Source organism: Carassius gibelio, chromosome A1, assembly GCF_023724105.1.
Source record: "Carassius gibelio isolate Cgi1373 ecotype wild population from Czech Republic chromosome A1, carGib1.2-hapl.c, whole genome shotgun sequence".
NCBI lineage: Eukaryota > Metazoa > Chordata > Actinopteri > Cypriniformes > Cyprinidae > Carassius > Carassius gibelio.
Genome location: NC_068371.1, coordinates 20,362,165 through 20,382,481, shown reverse-complemented (window position 1 = coordinate 20,382,481; position 20,317 = coordinate 20,362,165). Strand labels below are relative to the sequence as shown.

General features: G+C 41.3%; 1 protein-coding gene across 1 annotated transcript in view; it reads right to left on the bottom strand.

The window, feature by feature from the left end:
* LOC128015278 (vang-like protein 1) overlaps window positions 1-20,317 on the bottom strand; it is an 86,171-nt gene that overhangs the window by 63,593 nt on the left and 2,261 nt on the right. The window contains exon 2 of the mRNA XM_052598988.1: window positions 16,772-17,020. Within this exon, the coding sequence (XP_052454948.1) occupies window positions 16,772-16,842 (71 nt within the window). The 5' untranslated portion in view covers window positions 16,843-17,020. The remainder of the gene's footprint in view (window positions 1-16,771; window positions 17,021-20,317) is intronic.

Genomic DNA, 20,317 nt, shown 5'->3' with positions numbered 1-20,317 from the left:
TTGAATTGGTCTGTTGTTTACAGTAGCAGTTTATAAATCAGTCCAAATGCAATCAAGCCTTCAAAAATCCTAAGACCATTAAAACAAAAATAAATGAAAGGTCATATGATGCTTTTTTAAAGATCATTATTTTGTGTATTTGATGTAACAGAATATGTTGACATGCTTTAATGTTCAAAAAACACATAATTTTTCAACTTCTGTACATTATTGTAGGTCCTCTAATGCCCCGCCTCTCTCAAACGCATAATTTTCAACAAAGACCTTCCTTCTGACAAGCAAAGTCTGCTCTGATTGGTCAACTAACACAGTGCACTGAAATTGGCCGAACATCGGGAGCCCTCGTCGGTAATGTAACACCCCTTTCCATAATCACGAACTTCATCTTTCAGAATAAATGTAAAAGCAGTTAATAATGTCCTTAATTTTACCATCATTTCAAGTCGAAAGGGGAACAGAGTGGTGTGTCAGACACAGTGATGAAGCTTGTATGTGTTTGCACTACACAAGCGACAGACAGTAAAGACAGCTGACTCCACTAATACTGTACAATACTGTACAATATCAGTGTGTTTTTGTTTTAGATGCCACTTAATTTAAACTATTTTTTTACTTTAGTTTGCAATTAAATTTTTTTTTAGAAACTGTACTTTTATAGGAAAATTTAAAAAATTCCCCAAAGCCTTCACAGATGCATTCGTGGGTTGATGTAAGCTTCATGTCATAGATACAAAAAGTGTTTTCATTTCAGTTATAGCTCATTGCCTGGTCTTGAAACACTACTTGGCATTTAGTGTAAAATGTATTTTCCAGATAATGTTAAAAAAATGTTAAACCTACCCTAAAAAAGTACATATCCTGCTTCCCTTTTATGTAGCTTCCATGTTTATAATTGTTCTTATACACCAACTGATGTAAAACATTAATTTTCTTCATAACCTGTTACAAAAAGAACATGAAAAATTTATTTAATTTTTTTTAACTTTTCAAAGCATGCTTGGAAAATTTTCAGTTGTAGCTTAAAGGGTTAGTTCGCCCAAAAATGAAAATTATGTCATTAATAACTCACCCTTATGCTGTTCCAAACATGTAAGACCTCCTTTTATCTTCGGAACACAGTTTAAGATATTTTAGATTTAGTCCGAGAGCTCTCAGTCCCTCCATTGAAGCTGTGTGTACGGTATACTGTCCATGTCCAGAAAGGTAAGAAAAACATCATCAAAGTAGTCCATGTGACATCAGAGGGTCCGTTGGAATTTTTTGAAGCATTGAAAATACATTTTTGTCCAAAAATAGCAAAAACGACGACTTTATTTAGCATTGTCTTCTCTTCCGTGTCTGTTGTGAGAGAGATTTCAAATCAAAGCAGCTGGATTTCCGGTTCGCGAACAAATCATTCAGTTCACCAAATCGAACTGAATCGTTTTAAACGGTTCACGTCTCCAATACGAATTAATCCACAAATGACTTAAGATGTTAACTTTTTTTAATGTGACTGACACTCCCTCTGAGTTAAAACAAACCAATATCCCGGAGTAATGCATGCACTCAAACAGTACATTGACTGAACTGCTGTGAAGATGAACACCGAGCCGAGCCAGATAACAAACAATAGACTGACTCGTTCATGAGTGAAGAACCGCTTGCATCGGTGTTCGGATCACCAGAGGTTCTTTCGGACAGTTCGATTCAATAAACCGGTTGAAGAAAACGGTTCACCGGTTCTTTTGAGCTCGACGTAATGGCGTCATTTGCAATGATTGCCCTTGATTCAAGCCTTCGGTTTACCCGCGCTCATAAGACTAGCACAGAATCAGTTCAGAATCTTTAACCAAAAGAATCAGTTTAGTTCAGATGCTCTGTGTGTCGGTCTGCTTCACGCTGAATCACACATGCGCAGTATCATCAGCTTTCTCGGTTCACGAATCAGACGCGTCTGACAGAAACGATTCTTGACTCGTGAACGAGTCAGTGTTTTGTTCATTATCTGGCTCGGCTCGGTGTTCATCTTCAGTTCTCTCTTCACAGCAGTTCAGTCAGTGTACTGTTTGAGTACATGAATTACTCCGGGATATTGGTTTGTTTGAACTTAGAGGGAGTGTCAGCCACATTAAAAAAGTTAACAGCTTAAGTCATTTGTGGATTAATGCGTATTAGAGATGCGAACCGTTTAAAACGATTCAGTTCGATTTGGTGAACTGAATGATTCGTACGCGAACCGGATATCCAGACTGCTTTGATTTGAACTCTCTCTCACACAGACACGGAAGAGAAGGCAATGCTGAATAAAGTCGTCGTTTTTGCTATTTTTGGACCAAAATGTATTTTCGATGCTTCAAAAAATTCTAGCTGACCCTCTGATGTCACATGGACTACTTTGATGATGTCTGGACATGGACAGTATACCGTACACACAGCTTCAATGGAGGGACTGAGAGCTCTCGGACTAAATCTAAAATATCTTAAACTGTGTTCAGAAGATAAAAGGAGGTCTTACATGTTTGGAACAGCATAAGGGTGAGTTATTAATGACATAATTTTCATTTTTGGGCGTACTAACCTTTTAATGTAGTCACAACCTCGATTGATAAAGAATATCTCTTTGGATTTGAGACTTTAGTCACAGAGAGCTTGTAACACTCTAAAGAGAAAGGAAAAATTTTAATTGTATCATACGATCCCTTTAAATTAGGGGTGGGATGGTTTGTGGAAAAAAATCTAAACGTACGGTTCTCCACACACGGTCCGGCACACGCTCAGCTTAAATCTGACAACGCATCTGTAATCTGACATACGCATCTTTTTCTTATGAATAACATGTAAAAAGAAAACAAAGGTTTGGCTAATATATGTTTCTGTTGATGGATACTTATTCTGGCTTCCCAGTACATTACAACAACAGCAATGAAAAAAAACCCTGGACAAACCATTCACTCAATGCGAATGCCATATGCTGGAATACGAGCAGTCATTCATCACCCGGGTGCTGATAGCCCACACACAGATGAGACCTGGAACACGTTGATATCTGTGTTTAAACTAAACTCATTTAAGCTTTGCCAGTTTAAACATTTAAGAACCAGAGGACGGAAGCTCAAGCTCTCAATGAGAAGATTTGTGAATGCGCTCATCCGAAGCATGCAAACCCGCATCTCAGCTCTCAGCGCAAATATTAAGCTCTCTCTGAAGTATTGTGTTTGAATGGACAAATTCATACAAAAATGATGTCAAAATGCCCGTCTTGGAAAGTATCCTACAGCAGACATATCTGGCCGAATGTACTGTATCAGTGTTTCTGAAGACATCCGGTTTTCTTTAGAAATACAGTGAAACACCCAGACTGGGTTTCGACTTTGACACGTGCAGTGCCTCTTGTTTATTAAATGAAATCAAAGCCTTTTTTTGTGGCGGTTAGTGTTGTCAAAAGACCCAGTACTTCGGTACAAAGTCGGTACTAAAAAAATGTAAATATCACGGTACCAGGTTTCTTTAACCCCTTACTAGTAACCCCCCTTTTTTGGCATGGAGACCGAAATTACATACCCAAAATAAAAAGGTTTCTGCTCATGATTCTTTCTGACTAGATACATAATCAACCTTTGTTCACAAAGCTGACACTTTAAAGTTTACTGTTCAGGAATCAGAATCACTCAGACTGTTATGATAATAGAGATATATAAGCTCAAACATAAAAACAAAAATAAAAATATTAAAAACATATGTTTTAAATGTATTTAAAAAAATGTTGATGTAGGAAATGAGTTTGAAAACACAGTGTAGCTAAGGCCACAAGTCTTCCAAGACTTCATAAAAAATTTCATAATCGAATCTGTAAAACTGTGAATTTTATGAAATATTTTCTAAGGCCATGTCATGTGTGTTTTTAGAGAAGGCTAATCAGATTGATTTATGGCCCTTGTCATCTCTGTAAGATCTCACATGTAAACTTTCCTGTGCTCTTTGTGTATGTTTCACTGTTGAAAACTGCCCGAATCATGATTGTATTGTTCTCACCAAACGGTTCTTTCACACGTCCGCCAAGTATGACACATTATCCGCATTATTCTTTTATCATTATTCTTTTGTTTTTATTCCACCTTTATTAGCCTTGATTGTGGTTTTTCAGGCTTTACAAAGCAACAAAGCAGCGATCTCACTTCAGTCTCTCTTTGCATTTAGCCCTTATTTATCAAAAGTCTTACTATAAAAATACAACAAAACATTTTCTTACGACCTTACGTGAATTATTGAGACAAAAATGCATTATGAAGAAGAAAAGCACCTGCTATTAGTAGCATTGGTGCTAACGTTAGCATCAAGCTACATCTGACAATTTATGAAATTATTAGTACACTTTTACTCAAAACTCACTTTAAACCCCGATCGAGTGTTTATAATAACTTCCTTTAGCGATCAGGGGTGGAATTTGGTCGTTTACTGTTGTAAAAATATGTTATTTGTAGCCTTTTTCATCGCTGCACAAGTTAGCATTTCCGATGTACATTTTCGATTTTTTTTATAAAAACGCCCCAGATCTCAAGAAATTCTCATACCAAGCTTTACTATCGTAATCGCGGGTTTATTATTCGGATATTTTGTGTGTACAGAGGTGTTTCAGTGTTGTTTTGGCCAGATAACTACCAGGAAGTGTGCAGGAAGCATGTGACACGATGGGGCGGTGTCCAGATATGAAACTTTAAGATTGACGTTTGAAAGACCCAATCAGAGTCTGAGTCACACACCGCACGAGCTGTGACTACTGCACGCACACACAGATCGCAGGGAGAGGCTGTTCATCATCTGATCGCGTAAATCCGTGGAAAATGAATAGAAATGACGATTCTGTCTGAAGAAATATGAAGTAAACATCAGTAAATATATCCATATATCTCCGCAGATATGCATCTTTGGTCTGTAAATCCTTATTGACGCTGTTCAGTGAGTCTATGTGAACACAAATAAACCGCTCTTGACGTGACTGAATATGAGTGAGTTGTGAATTTCTATTCAAAATGTGGCATAATACGGATTTATTATTTTGCACTCCTGACATAAATCACTAAATATCTGTCACTGCAACAATGTTTTATCAAAATATTGGTCAAATATCGAAGCTTGAGTCTTTAAACTTTCCATTGAGGCACAGTTTGTCCAGATGAAGTAAGACAGTGATGTTTAATGTGCTGTGAAAGTGAAACAATAATAAACTGGGGCCGTCAGCGATGTTTGCACGCAAAGGGGTTTTAAGTACCGGTGGTACCAAGTGCCCAGTCAACCCGGTTCTTGATGCATACAGCACTATGATTTCCGGGAAGCTGAAAACGTGGCCGGAATCTCAAAATCCAGTCATAAAAATTTAACTTATATTTTAATATGGAGAGTCACGGAATTTGTCAAAGTTAGCATAAATTATTCAAATCAAATCTCCACATGGACCAGTATCTGTAAATGTTAAGCCGCAAAAGTTGGTTGAAATATACATTCTGAATGTTACGATTTCCCCCCTTCCGACAATCCTAGCTATGCCCAGATTATCTTGATGGTCCTACAGATTATTTTGTCAGATTTTCCCTTGGTGTGAGGTATTTTAAGAGTTTCCGAACCTGATCGGACAAAGGTCGGATTGCCGCAATCGCGAATCGTAAATATTCAACATGTTGAATATTTACGATCAGAAATCCTGATGTGTGGGGGGAACCCCAAAGACAAATGCGCGCACGCTCTGAGATTATCACATGAAATTAAACAATATCCAGTCAGAAAGTGAGATGATCACGTTCTTAAAGAGTGGTGTAAGATCTTATAACAATTATTTAAAGTTTATTTAATAAAGCAATTTCAAAGAGAATAAGATCTCTTTTCCAAGAGAGAACTGAGAACAACAATTATAAAAAACAGGAAGAAGAACAAGAAACAGTCAGCAACAGATAAGGACAGCAGTTTGTAAGTGTTTTGCCTCGTTTTCTCATTAGACTACTGCGTACCCAGCATCACCTACATGAACTCTTCTCTAGGCGTCTGTCTTTAAAGTGTTTTGTTAGTTTGGTGTGTTTCCTCCTTTTGATGTCGTCATGTCTCAGTGCTTTTATGAAGAGAGCGCATCTGCGCACCTTTCGCATAGCAAATCAAGAACCGGGTTGACCGGGTACTCTGTACCACCGGTACTAAAAAAATATATTTATCTTATATATAATTATTTTAATATTTTTATTACCAACTAGGTACCGAAGTACCAGGTCTTTTGACAACACTACAACAGATTAAGAAATACAACAGCTGTTTTATCCAAGTCAGTGCAAAATACTGTAGAGGTTAATTCTAAACAACAATGCTCTCACTGAAAACAGGCTCAATCCTGTCAAAACAAGCACAGGAGGTTAAACGCCTCCCATTCTCATCTGCTTCTATGTGTCCTGCACATTACCTGCTCTCATGGGAACAAGAAGCTAAACTAAAGGTGACAAACAGTTATCATCTAATTGTTTGCAAATACTGGCTTACCAGTTGATAGCACGGCTACTGTTGACAAAAGATAATCACACATATTACAGGAAAGCCGTGGAAATACACTCAAAAATGCAGTCTGCCTTTGAAAGCCTTCGGAAACCGGTCCTTATCCAAATTAACATGGGAAACGATACTGTACTGTGTACTGCGGATGAGAACTGAATTGAATTTAATTCAGTTGCCTAAATCATTGTCAGTGTGATGTACCATATAATTATAATTAGCTGAATCAAACAGCTCAATTTTCTACATGAGTGAGGCTTAATGTAAGATCTAGATCTCAAGGAATGTAATCCTTTAAAAGAAAATTACACACACAAATATATATATATATATATATATATATATATATATATATATATATATATATATATATATATATATGTATCAAATCAGTTGCAACATGCTATGAGGTCTGATTTCTGGAAAACTGCCCAACAAGCAAATAAACTGTCATGACTTAGGTCTGTGTTGCTGTATTTTTGTCTTGTTGTCTGTGTCTAGTCTCAGAACACATGGGTTTTGTTTTGACTGCTCATGTGTTCTGCTGTCAGTGTTTCTTCCCCCTTAGTCTCGTTAACCTTAATTCCCTGTGTTCCGTCACACCTGTAGCCACTCTTTCCTCATTAGCTCTCCTCTATTTTAGTTCCTCTCGTGCTCAGTCTTTTGTCAGACCATTGTGATTGTTTAGTGTTTCGCGTGTGATTGTCTTGTCCTGCCTTGTCATGTTTTAGGCTCCAAGTGTGTTTTTTTTATTTGTGTTTTTTCCCTCTGGAACTGTTCCTGTCAGCCTAGACTGGTTCTGCCTCCGGTCCCTGCATGACCTTTCTGTTGGGATCTTCCGAGACCTGACCCCAGCTCCTCTCTGCACTCTGTCCTTTCATTCAGGGATTTTGGTGAGCCTTCGATGTTGTGTCCCATGGATTCTCAGCTCAGTGTGACTTTGACGTTCCGTCCCCAATGACGCTCTGGTTGATGTGATTTGATATTGCGTCACAGAAGACGCTTGGACTGGTCCCCGCTGAGAGGTTTCTTTTGCTCTGTGGAGTGGTAATTTTTTGTTTTTCCTGTTTGCCCAGTGAGGGCTAAATAAACTGAATCCTGCGTATCCCTGACAGAACGGTCTGACCACGATGGATTCAGCAGGTGCAGACCAAGTAAGAGTCGCAGTCAGCCAACAAGGCATTCTTCTGGGTCAGCATTCCAGCCAGTTGACCACCACCTCTAGGGAGGTTGAGTGCCTCACAGCCAAAGTAGCGGACCTCAATCTCCAGATTCAGAAGCTCCAGCTTGAAGCCTTGGCCAGCAGATCAGTTACTACTCGTGCTGAGCCTGAACCCCATGCCAATAGTCCACCGCCATATGATGGGGACCCTAACTCCTGCCGTGCCTTTCTGTCCCAATGCTCTCTGGTCTTCACCCTCCAGCCTCGGCGCTATGTTACTGAAGAGTCCCAAGTTGCATTCGTAATCACCCTCTTGAAAGGAAAGGCCCGGGACTGGGCAACAGCTGTGTGGGACGCCCGTGCTCCATTCTGTGCCACTTTCCAAGACTTCAGAGCAGAGATGATCAAACTGTTTGACCGCTCTGCTCAGGGCGATGAGGCAGCTGCCCAGTTAGCGCGGTTGAGCCAGGGCAGGCGATCAGTCACCGATTACTCCATCCAGTTCAGAACTCTGGCAGCCTCCTGTGAATGGAATGAGGCAGCTTTGCGTGCAAGGTTTCGGGAAGGTTTGGATGATGGCATCTGGGATAAGATTGCTACTCACGAGATACCTCAGAGTCTTGACACCCTCGTGGATCTGGCCCTCCGTGTGGAGGGGGACCTTCAGTGTAGACATCAGCGGCGTGCTGCTCAGTCCTCCTGGATGCTGGTGGAGGGCGCCCCTAGTAGTGCTTTCACCTCCTTGTCACAGTCAGCAGACCCTGAGCCTATGCAAGTGGGGCGTCTTCGCCTTACCCCCAAAGAGAAGCAGGATCGTCTGATTCTGTACTGCGGGAAGCCGGGCCATCGAGCTATCCAGTGCCCGTTAAAAGCCAGAGCACCATCAGTAGTCTGGGGGATCCTGGTGGGTGCTACTCCTCATGTCGACTCCCCCATCTCTCGTACCCTGTTGAAGGTCTCGATTCATCACAAGGACTCCTTTCATTCCTGTTCTGCACTTGTTGACTCTGGTGCCGAAGGCAATTTCCTGGATGCCTCTGTTGCGGCACAGTGGGGTATTCCTACCATTCCTCTTCCTTCTCCTATTTCTGTTCACTCCCTAAATGGTTTCCTCATCTCTTCCATCACCCATTCCACTACCCCTGCAAGTTTAACTGTGTCCGGCAATCACAGTGAGGTAATTGAATTTTACCTCCTAGATTCCCTGGGTGCTCCTGTTGTCCTTGGGCACCCATGGCTGGTGCAGCACAACCCTCATGTGGATTGGTCAGGCAATTCTGTGTTCTCTTGGAGTCAGTCATGTCTTGCGTATTGTCTTGGTTCTGCTTTGTCTCCTGGCTCTGTCTCCTCTTTTTCAGGTTGAGGAGGGTGATCTTATTATTAAGTATATTCAGGACTCCTTAAATGCCGGCCTCATCCGGCCCTCTTCCTCACCTGCTGGGGCTGGGTTCTTCTTTGTTAACCCTTTCGAGTCGATTAACGCATATATGCGTTTTGAGTCATTTTCACCTGATAACCCCGAAAAGAACTTAAATTACACTCTCAGTTTTAATCGTACAGATAAGAGCAATACATCAATCGAATCTGTAAAGGGTCTAGTTTTTTTTTGGATACAGACATAATAACAAAAAACCTTTGTGCACTTATAAAATAAAGATAACAAACAAGGTGCGCTGTCTACAGTCTTTGTCTCCGCTGATCGTCATGTACAAACATTTCATTAAAATGAACTGTAACTCCGTGAATACTCAACGAAGAGACATGAGAGAGATATCTATAGAAAGCCTGGAATGTCTACTTTTAAACTAAACAAATATTGCCGAAAACAAATATTCTGAGATAAAGTAATCCACATGAAAACAACGCGATGTATGTTTTTCATATCTCCGCTCATTATATCTAATGTGACCACGCCCCCGCGCTTAACGCGCTATTCAGATTCAAACTGATTCAAACAGCGGCTTGAATACGCCCACACAGAAGAAAAAGCAGCCAGACTATTCTTCAAGTTTTTATTTTATTTTACTGTTTGCTTCGCGATGAGAGGACTAAGACATAATTCACCCCAAAAAGATGTGATGTGGTTGAGGATTTGAGAAATGGATTTCCTCAGAAAAAAGAATGAAGCACTTTATTCAGCAGAGATCATAAACATGAGTAAGTCTCTTTTTATTTATTTGTACTAGTTTTCACATAACGTGTAAACATTTTACTAGTTAGACTTTTTCCAAATACTTTTTCCAAACTATAATTCCTGACTTAATGTATAATCAAGTGAAACATTATGAAGTTTCAATAACAATATACAATACTATACCATTCAAAAGCTTGATGTAAATAATATAAATGTGACAAATAGAGATAACTCTAACAAATGTAAAAACAATGCAGTTCTTTCGATTTATTCCCCCTAAAAAAACCTGAAAAATATTATCAGCTCTTTTCAACATTAATAATAATAATAATAATAATAATAATAATAATAATAATAATGATGATAATAATAAATGGGGTTTATTTGGTAGAAAATAAGATTGTTAAAAGGATTTCTGAAGGATTGTGTGACTAGAGAAAGGATGCCAAAAAATTTGAAAGTCAGCTTTGATTGTTCCTAATAAACTGTTTAACTGCTCCCCCAAGTGGATATTAAATTATGTTGTGGGATAATTAAATATATTCTTAATAAACTACAAACATAAAATTATATACTTTTATTTTGTTCTCACATTCTTTCTTGTAAGTCCTCCCTCAGAGTGGCACAGTTGAATGAGAGGCTCATTATGCAGCTCATTATGCAGGCCTTTGTCTTCTCAGGTGTAAATCACAATGATATTCATGATAGTTGACGCCTACTCGCATATGACTTTTACCAACAAAAAGTGTTTTAGAAAATTTAAATCAATATATTGTTTTCTGTGAGTGAGTAAACAAGATGATTTTCACATCATTCAGAAAGAAAAATTCTAGGCTACAAGCTCCAGTTCTCAACTTTACCGGCAACCAATTTTATGTATGTGTTTTATTGCCTTATTCAAGTGATTTAACATTTTTGTTTTTCACTAACCATGCATAACATTTTTTTTCTCAAAAATACAATCATGTACATGCATGCATTTCACATATTATTATAGCCCAGTTTGTGCTGATTACAGTGATATTAGACTTTACCCATTTAGATATTTATAAGAAACTGAAAAAAGCACAAATGTCAGGGCATGACAAAACTTCTCAAGGCCCCAAAAATACCCTTAGACTCCAGAGGGTTAAGAAGAAGGATGGCTCCCTGCGACCCTGCATTGACTACCGTGGCCTCAATGACATCACTGTAAGAAACAGGTATCCTCTGCCTTTGATGTCGTCAGCCTTTGAGTTGTTACAGGGAGCCAAGGTCTTTACCAAGCTAGACCTCCATAATGCCTACCACTTGATCCGTATACGTGAGGGGGATGAGTGGAAGACAGCATTTAACACCCCGACGGGACACTTTGAATACCGGGTCCTACCCTTTGGGCTTACTAATGCCCCAGCTGTCTTCCAGGCCCTGGTGAACGATGTGTTGAGAGACATGGTGAACAGATTTGTCTTTGTGTACCTTGATGATATTCTTATCTTCTCTCCCTCATTGCAGGTCCACACTCAACATGTCCGTCAGGTTCTACAACGGCTGCTGGAGAACCAGCTGTACGTCAAGGCGGAGAAGTGCGTGTTCCATGCCAAGTCGGTTTCGTTCCTGGGGCATATTATCTCGATGGAGGGGATCAAGGCCGATCCCGCTAAGGTAAGGGCCGTGGCCGAGTGGCCAACCCCTGACTCAGGGAAGGCGTTGCAGCGGTTCTTGGGGTTCGCCAACTTCTATAGGCGATTCATCAGGAACTTTAGCCTGGTTGCTGCACCCTTAACTGCACTCACCTCTCCTAAGGTATCGTTCATATGGAATGTACAAGCTCAGGAGGCCTTTGGTGCTTTCAAGTCCCGTTTCATCTCTGCTCCTGTTCTTTGTCTCCCAGATCCGGAACGGCAATTCATTGTTGAGGTGGATGCTTCTGATATCGGGGTAGGCGCGGTCCTGTCCCAGCGGTCCCCCAAGGATGGGAAGGTGCATCCTTGCGCCTTCTTTTCTCACCGTCTGAGCCTGGCCGAGTGAAACTATGACATAGGTAACAGGGAGCTGCTTGCAGTCAGGCTGGCCTTGGGGGAGTGGCGCCACTGGTTGGAGGGCGCAGCGTTGCCCTTCTTGGTCTGGACGGATCACAAGAATTTGGAGTATATCCGTTCGGCCAAGAGGTTGAATGCTCGCCAGGCCCACTGGGCACTTTTTTTTGGGCGGTTTAATTTCTCCCTCTCGTATCGGCCAGGATCAAAGAATGTTAAACCTGATGCCCTTTCTCGTTTGTTCGAGAATCCCGGTGAGGAGGTGAGCCCCAGTACTATTCTCTCCAGAGAGGTGATGGTGGGGTCCCTTTCTTGGGATGTCGAGCGACGGGTAAGGGAGGCCGTGCGGGAGGGGGAGGTCCCAAGGGAGTGTCCGGGGGGTCGGTTGTTTGTACCGGCTGCGCTGCGTCCTGAGGTCCTTCGGTGGGGTCATGAGTCCAGAGTTTCCTGTCATCCAGGGGTTCGGAGATCGCTGGCTGCCATCCGTCAGCGATTTTGGTGGCCATCCATGGTCCAAGATGTCAGGCAGTTTGTGTTGGCTTGCTTAGTTTGTGCTCAGAATAAGAATTCTAACCAGTCTCCTGTTTGTCTGTTACAGCCTCTACCCATTCCCTCTCGTCCATGGTGCCATCTGGCCCTTGATTTCGTCACTGGCCTTCCCCCGTCGAGAGGTAACACCGTTATTCTGACGGTGGTGGACCGCTTCTACAAGGCGGGCCATTTTATCCCCTTACCCAAACTCCCCTCCGCCAAGGAGACCGCTCAGGTGGTTGTGGACCACGTCTTCCGGATCCATGGTCTTTCGGTTGATGTGGTCTCCGACAGACGACCACAATTCGTCTCCCGGTTTTGTAGAGAGTTCTGTAGACAGATCGGGGCCTCTACGAGTCTGTCTTCAGGTTTCCACCCCCAGACCAATGGGCAGGCCGAGCGAGCCAACCAGGATCTCGAGCGTGCTCTCCGCTGCCTAGCATCACAGAATCCGAACTCCTGGAGTCAGCAGTTGTCGTGGGTTGAATGTGCCCACAATTTCCTCCCGGTGGCGTCTACACGTATGTCTCCTTTTCAATGTTCTGTTGGCTATCAACCACCCCTTTTCCCTGCACAGGAACCCGAAGCTGCGGTCCCGTCTGCCTTGGCCTTTGTCCGTAGGTGTCGGCGCACCTGGAGGAGGACTGAGGAGGCCTTGGCCCGGGCTTCCAGACGGATCAAAATGGAGGCTGACCGTCACCGGACTCCGGCTACCCAGTACGTTTGCGGTCAGAAGGTATGGCTTTCCACCAAGGACCTGCCTCTCCGGGTGCCTTCTCGTAAGCTGGCACCCAGGTTTATTGGGCCATGTCGCATCACCAAGGTCCTGAGTCCGGTGGCAGTGCAGCTCAAGCTTCCTCCCATGCTTGGTCGGGTTCACCCTGTCTTTCTTGTGTCCAGGGTTAAGCCTGTGGAGTTGGATTCCGGCTCGGGATATTCTGGACCAGACTCTGAGGACTTCTGCCGGCGACGAGGTGAGCCCCTCCTGGTTGCGCCTGGTGGCGCTGCTGGAGGGGGGGGGGGGGTACTGTCATGACTTAGGTCTGTGTTGCTGTATTTTTGTCTTGTTGTCTGTGTGTCTAGTCTCAGAACACATGGGTTTTGTTTTGACAGCTCATGTGTTCTGCTGTCAGTGTTTCTTCCCCCTCCCTCTCATTACCCTGAATTCCCTGTGTTCCGTCACACCTGTAGCCACTCTTTCATCATTAGCTCTCCTCTATTTTAGTTCCTCTCGTGCTCAGTCTTTTGTCAGACCATTGTGATTGTTTAGTGCTTCGCGTGTGATCGTCTTGTCCAGTCTGCCTAGTCCTGCCTTGTCATGTTTTAGGCTCCAAGTGTGTTTTTTCCCTCTGGAACTGTTCCTGTCAGCCTAGACTGGTTCTGCCTCCGGTCCCTGCATCACCTTTCTGTTGGGATCTTCCGAGACCTGACCCCAGCTCCTCTCTGCACTCTGTCCTTTCATTCAGGGATTTTGGATTGTTGTGTCCCAAGGATTCTCAGCTCAGTGTGACTTTGACATTGCGTCCCCAATGACGCTCTGGTTGATGTGATTTGCGTCACAGAAGACGCTTGGACTGGTCCCCGCTGAGAGGTTTCTTTTGCTCTGTGGAGTGGTAATTTTTTGTTTTTCCTGTTTGCCCAGTGAGGGCTAAATAAACTCTTTTGTTACCTCAGCTGAATCCTGCATATCCCTGACATAAACAAGTTAAATCCACCCATCTAAAAGCCAAGGTAATTTATCTAGAATAATTACTCAACAGCTGATTAATTGGTTGGTAATGATTTAATGTAATCCTGCTTAGTCGAAACCTCCTTCCATCTGAAAATATTTAATGCAACAATATAAGCGGAGCCAGTCAATAATTCTTACTGTGTTGCATTGCACATGTGCAGTGTTTGTAACTGAGCGTGTATGTGTTTGCTTTTTTTCCAGATGAAAGGTTTCTCCAGATGCTTGTGACCTTAAATCAAAGCTTGGAAGGATGACGAAGTTAAAACCTGGAAAACCAGTTTCATATTTTAAATGCAATGCACTTCTACTCTCACCTAACCTAGTATGGCCTATAGATTAACAGTGCACTTCATGATATGCAGCAGCATGCACTTCTTCTCTGTTTACAGCTAAGCACACCGAACCACAAATTGCACTTAACCAGTGTACCGTAGGACTGTCACTTTTGAGAAAAATCTAATTCGAATGGATATCGGATATCATTGCCTGATATTCGGATATATTTTAATAGCTACGTGAGTTTGAGTGCCTACAGTGCCCATAGACAGAAAGACATGGACGGAGCATTATATACAAATAAGTGGAAGTAACAGGTACAATAAAGGTAATCAGTCAGTGTTTAGAGTCTGGTGTACATAAGAAGTCCTGAGGTAATATTGTGATTACTGCGGTAGAACGGTGTCTAAAATGTCTTTGTAGAGTGACGTAGAGCTACATGGAGGAAAATTAAAGTGGCAGTGCAGATGCAATAAATAAACTTAAGAGCAGCACACATTAAGATGCATTCCTGAGTAGAGCAATGTCCAAAAGTCATTACAGAGTGTCACAGAGTAACATGAAGGAATATTAAAAAAAGTGGCAGTGCAAGTACAATGAAAGAAAACATAAGAGCAGCAGTGTTTTTTTTTTTTTTTTTTAGATGGAGGACAGCTGATTATTAAGTAGTCTTATGGCTTGAAGATAGAAGCTGTTCTTAAGTCTGGTTATCCGTGAACGGATGGATCGGAAACGTCTGCCAGATGGTAGTGTGGCAAACAGGTGATGAGCAGGGTGAGTGCGGTCCTTGATGATGCTGCGAGCCTTTCTCAAGCAGCGAGTCTGATAGATGTCCTGTAAGGCTGGGAGTTTGTGTCCAATGATGAGCTCTGCTGTTCTCACCACTCGCTGAAGAGCTTTGCGGTCCAAGGAAGAGCAGTTGCCGTACCATACAGTGATGCAGCTGGTCAGAATGCTCTCTATAGTGCAGCGGTAGAAGTTTGACATGATGTTAGAGGAGATGCCAAACCTCTTCAGTCTCCGCAGGAGGTAGAGACGCTGACGGGCTTTTCTCGCTATGGCCTCTGAGTGTAGGCTCCAGGGAAGATCCTCAGAGATGTTAATGCCAAGGAACTTGTAGCTCTTAACTGTCTCTACTATCTCTCCGTTGATGTGAATGGGAACGTGACCTTCTCTCTGTGACTTCCTGTAGTCCACAATCATCTCCTTGATCTTCTTGACGTTTAGAGAGAGATTGTTATCAGCACACCATGCTTTGAGTGCAATAACCTCATATATACTGTCCATGTCCAGAAAGGTAAGAAAAACATCATCAAAGTAGTCCATGTGACATTAGAGGGTCGGTTAGAATTTTTGTGAAGCATCGAAAATACATTTTGGTCCAAAAATAGCAAAAACTACGACTTTATTCAGCATTGTCTTCTCTTCCATGTCTGTTGTGAGAGAGAGTTCAAAACAAAGCAGTCTGGATATCCGGTTTGCAAACGAATCATTCAATTCATCAAATCAAACTGAATCGTTTTAAACGGTTTGCATCTCTAATATGCATTAATCCACAAATGACTTAAGCTGTTAACTTTTTTAATGTGGCTGACACTCCCTCTGAGTTCAAACAAACCAATATCCCGGAGTAATGCATGTACTCAAACAGTACACTGACTGAACTGTTGTGAAGAGAGAACTTGAAGATGAACACTGAGCCGAGCCAGATAACAAACAATAGACTGACTCGTTCACGAGTCAAGAACCGGTTGCATCGGTTTTCGGATCACCAGTAGTTCTTTCGGACAGTTCGATTCAATAAACCGGTTGAAGAAAACGGTTCACCGGTTCTTTTGCGCTCGACGTAATGGTGTCATTTGCGATGATTGCCCTTGATTCAAGCCTTCGGTTTACCCGCGCTCATAACATTAGCACAGAATCAGTTCGGTCCAGGCGCTCTGTGTGTCGGTCTGCTTCATGCTGAATCACACACGTGCAGCTATAATATAAGCTATATAGTAGGCTATTTTATTTTTAAACCATGCAGCAAACTAAAAAAACAAGAACCTTAAAAAAAAGGTTTTAAACCGTTTAACTGATAGTATTAATCTGTCAAAGTTTTTACTTTCGGTTAACGGTTAAACGGTCAAAATGAGCATCCCTAATAGGGTATAGAAAACCTTGAGTGACCCTAAGTAACCAGATGTCAGTCCATCTGATAAATAAGAAGGGTAAGGGAAGATGAAAGTGAGGGCAAACAGAAAAGAGAGACAATGATCTCATAAGATGAGACAGGCAGACAGATCGGAGACAGTATCCAGTGACCTGCTGCATATCACACAGTAGCCTCTTTAAAATTTGCCACTCAACAACTGACAGGCAAAAAGTAAGCAGAAAGAGAAAGAGACCCTGATGAAATCTCTTACCCATGTCTGTGAGATCCCCTCGACCGGCCGGAGTAGTACGAGTAGCCAGAGTAGTTGGACTCTGTATCCATGGCAATGCTGTTTTGCCTCAGCAAATAGCTGAGGGCTTTTTGGATGTTGACAGGATGGAGGGCAGGCAGAGGTTTTTGCGAAGTCTTATCTGAAGGTCAGCAAAAGAACAACGAAAGTAATGTGTCAGCTCTCAATCCTGGACGTGTGCCTGGGGTCTCTACACCGGCAAAGTTCATTCTGAAAAGACAAAGAGTTCGATTTTTAGTTGTGGGACTAAAAAAAGTCAAAAGAGCCTTCCCTTAAGAGCAGCAGAATACAGTTGCAACTCTTGTTTCCTGTCAAGGGATCTCTTTTTATTTCCCAGATTCCTATCTGATTCCCTGTTTCTGGTGTCTAAATGGGTGCGTCTCTGTGATCTGCTTAAAACTGGACCACATTAAATACAGGCGTAAACAGGCTTCAAAAATGTTTTTTGATCTGATTTATCAAATCAAACTACATAAAGCTACTCAATAAAGATGCTATCTAAACAAGTGTTTCTTAACTCAAGTCCCGGGAACCCTTCTGTCAGGATGTTTTTGATGTTTCACTAAATCAGCTCATCAGTTTCTTCGTGTGTTGAATAGTGAGACATCTAAAACATTCTGGGAGGTAAGTCCCAAACAGCAGAGTTGTATAATGCAATCTAGTCAATGTATCTGCACAGGATGATGTACTTTAACACAAAATATCACCACCATCATTATGGCTTTACCAAAACATGAAATGCTCAGCCCTTTATTTGCAGAAGGTTTTCTTTTTAAAGAAATGCTAGAATTTTATGTGAAGAGAAAAAATGCTTCCATTATAATCACTGAAGTTGTTACTTACAGTTCTGTACTCTTGCCAGAACTTCCATTAAAGGGGACCCATTATGCAAAATTCACATTTACATGGTGTTTGAACATAAATTTGTTTCAGCAAAGTGTGTACAACTACACTACCATGGTAAAAATCCACCTATTACTTTCGTTACACTCCTCGTAAATCATAAATTGTGTCTCAAAATGAGTCGTCTGCATTTTCACTATCAGCATATATCGTCCCCTGAGTGAGCTGTGGAGGACCCATCTTCACATCCAGAATACATTGCACTTTATATTTTGTGAATGTTTTCAAATCACCTGCCCAAATTTGTTTGTTAGCAAGTTTCACAGCTAATGCAGCTAAAGTTACCATTGTTTATTATTGTATTAACATAGATTAGAACTGACGTCATTCTTATTTTTAACCTGAAAATGTCAATTGTCTGTATAATTCATGGTCTCAGTTTTAATATGCACAGTACAGTTTGATGACTGTCTTTTTATGAACGGTGTATGTTTATTGAAAATATAAGACAAAAATGTCATCATGTCTCATTATAAGGCATACTGACTGTCAATAATACAGTATTTTTGTGTGTGTGTATTGCTTATCCATTGTTCCAAAATGGCTGAAAGATTTGTCATAGTTCATTCTCACGGTAGTTACTTCTTCCAGAGTCTCTTTGACTCTGATTCATATAGGTCAGTCATATTGGTTATTTTGCAATATCCAAAGCACAAGTTGTATTGGCATGGTCCTCTTCTGAAAAGGGGGGCAGGGACCAGCAGCTCATTTGCATTTAAAGGGATACATGAAAACGGCATGCTTTTGTTTCTACACAAGAAAGGCATTTACAGTATAATGACAAATAATCGGTTGAGTATTTTGAGCTGAAACATTAGAGACAAAAATCCCGGGGACACCTGAGATTTATCTAACATATTACATTACACCCTTTAACAACCAATATAGCTTTCTAGACTGCACAACATATCTTGTTTGCATCCTTGACAACCATCTGCCAACACACCTGTCAATCAGATAGACATGCTAGATATATCAGCCAGTATATCATTGCAGATAACTGGAAAAGTTATTATCAAAACTTAATATCAATAATGGCATCAAAGTTCTGAGAATTTGCTAAAAATGATACAGTGTATAAGCTATATATTATTTCACTATTGTTTGTTAGAAGAAAAAAAATCACCAATACAGTTCTGTGGCCTAAAGTAACAAAAATGTATTTCTGTAATCTATGCATGGTGTGTGTTTTTAATTATGGTCGTAAGTCTATTGGAGACACTTCTTCAGACAGACGTGTTTTTTTTTCAATACAATCTTTAAAGCTGGGTTGATGAAAACTAAAGTGCACAATAACATGTTTTGAACATAGAGTGACAAGCTGAGCCTTGTCTAAACACATAGGTGTGAGAGCGAATTTGTGGGTTTGTTGGGTGTAGATACATGAACCAAAAGAGAAGCATTTGCTCCATTGCAGTACTAAGAACCAGCATCTGGATCATGTTATTTACAGAGCTCAGCTTAACTATTTTGAATTGTCAATGATTGCTGACTGTTGCTCTTATTGTAGGAATTCAGTAACTCTAACTTAAAATGAATGTTACAAGGTCACTTTGTTTGTGCTGTCTGTGTGAATGCCCTCCCACACTCGCCTTCTTGTAGCTCAAACAATGTTTACCGGCAGAAGCAATGCCAGGTCACTTTAGTTGATATGGATAAAAGTGTCTGCCACATGCATAAATATAAATGTAAAATTTCAGAGGATCCTGCAGCAGCATTTAAACATGCTAGAAGCTGGATTTCAATTATTTGATAACTGTGTCCTCCTTTAAAAGACACTACTAAAAAAAAAAAATATATTAAACTCACTTTTTCTTATTTGATGGGAATCAGGCAGGCTCCTCTGAGAATATAACAGCTTTCATGAGGAGAAGAAAACTGGGAAAATAAACCCAAATGTGTTTGTTGGGAAAATTTCACAATGCTTTCTTTTAAGCAGTGTTGCAGGAAGCTTGCCACCATGGATTCTGGTCAAAGAACTAATGGTAGAGTAGTCGTAATCTGTCTGGTTATGCTAGGGCTGAGAGTGATGGTGTGAATTGGAAGCAAAAATAAACTCTGAGCTTCACAATGAACATTTACCCCAAATCACCAAAACACTTACTAATGCCAGACACAGACCCTCAGAACTACAGCTGACAGAATTACCTGAGCTTTTTCTTTCTATCTAATAGAATCCATATCATGAGCTTAAATGATCTCCTCCTATGCCTTACTACTCATACATTACATTACACCTGTCACAGTTGACACATTCCCTCATTAGACCCTCTCACAATGGCAAACTTTCCCTGGTTGTCTCTACAGTGTATAACAATAAGGTGATAAAGCAAGAAACAAGGCAATGACAACAGTCATTAAAGGTCCCATATTTTCAAAACTTAAATTTCCTGGCTTTCTGCAGCCTGTATAAAGTAGCTGTGCCTTTTCATGAGCCGTTGTGACTTCCGTAAAAATGTGACATCAGAACTACCTACATCTATCACCACCCCGAGCACTGGCCACGGTCCCACCCTCATTTTGCCAAACCCCGAGACAACATCGCATCCATGCCATTGTAGAGCAACAACAACACCAAAACATGTTGAGAAAATGCTGTTAAGT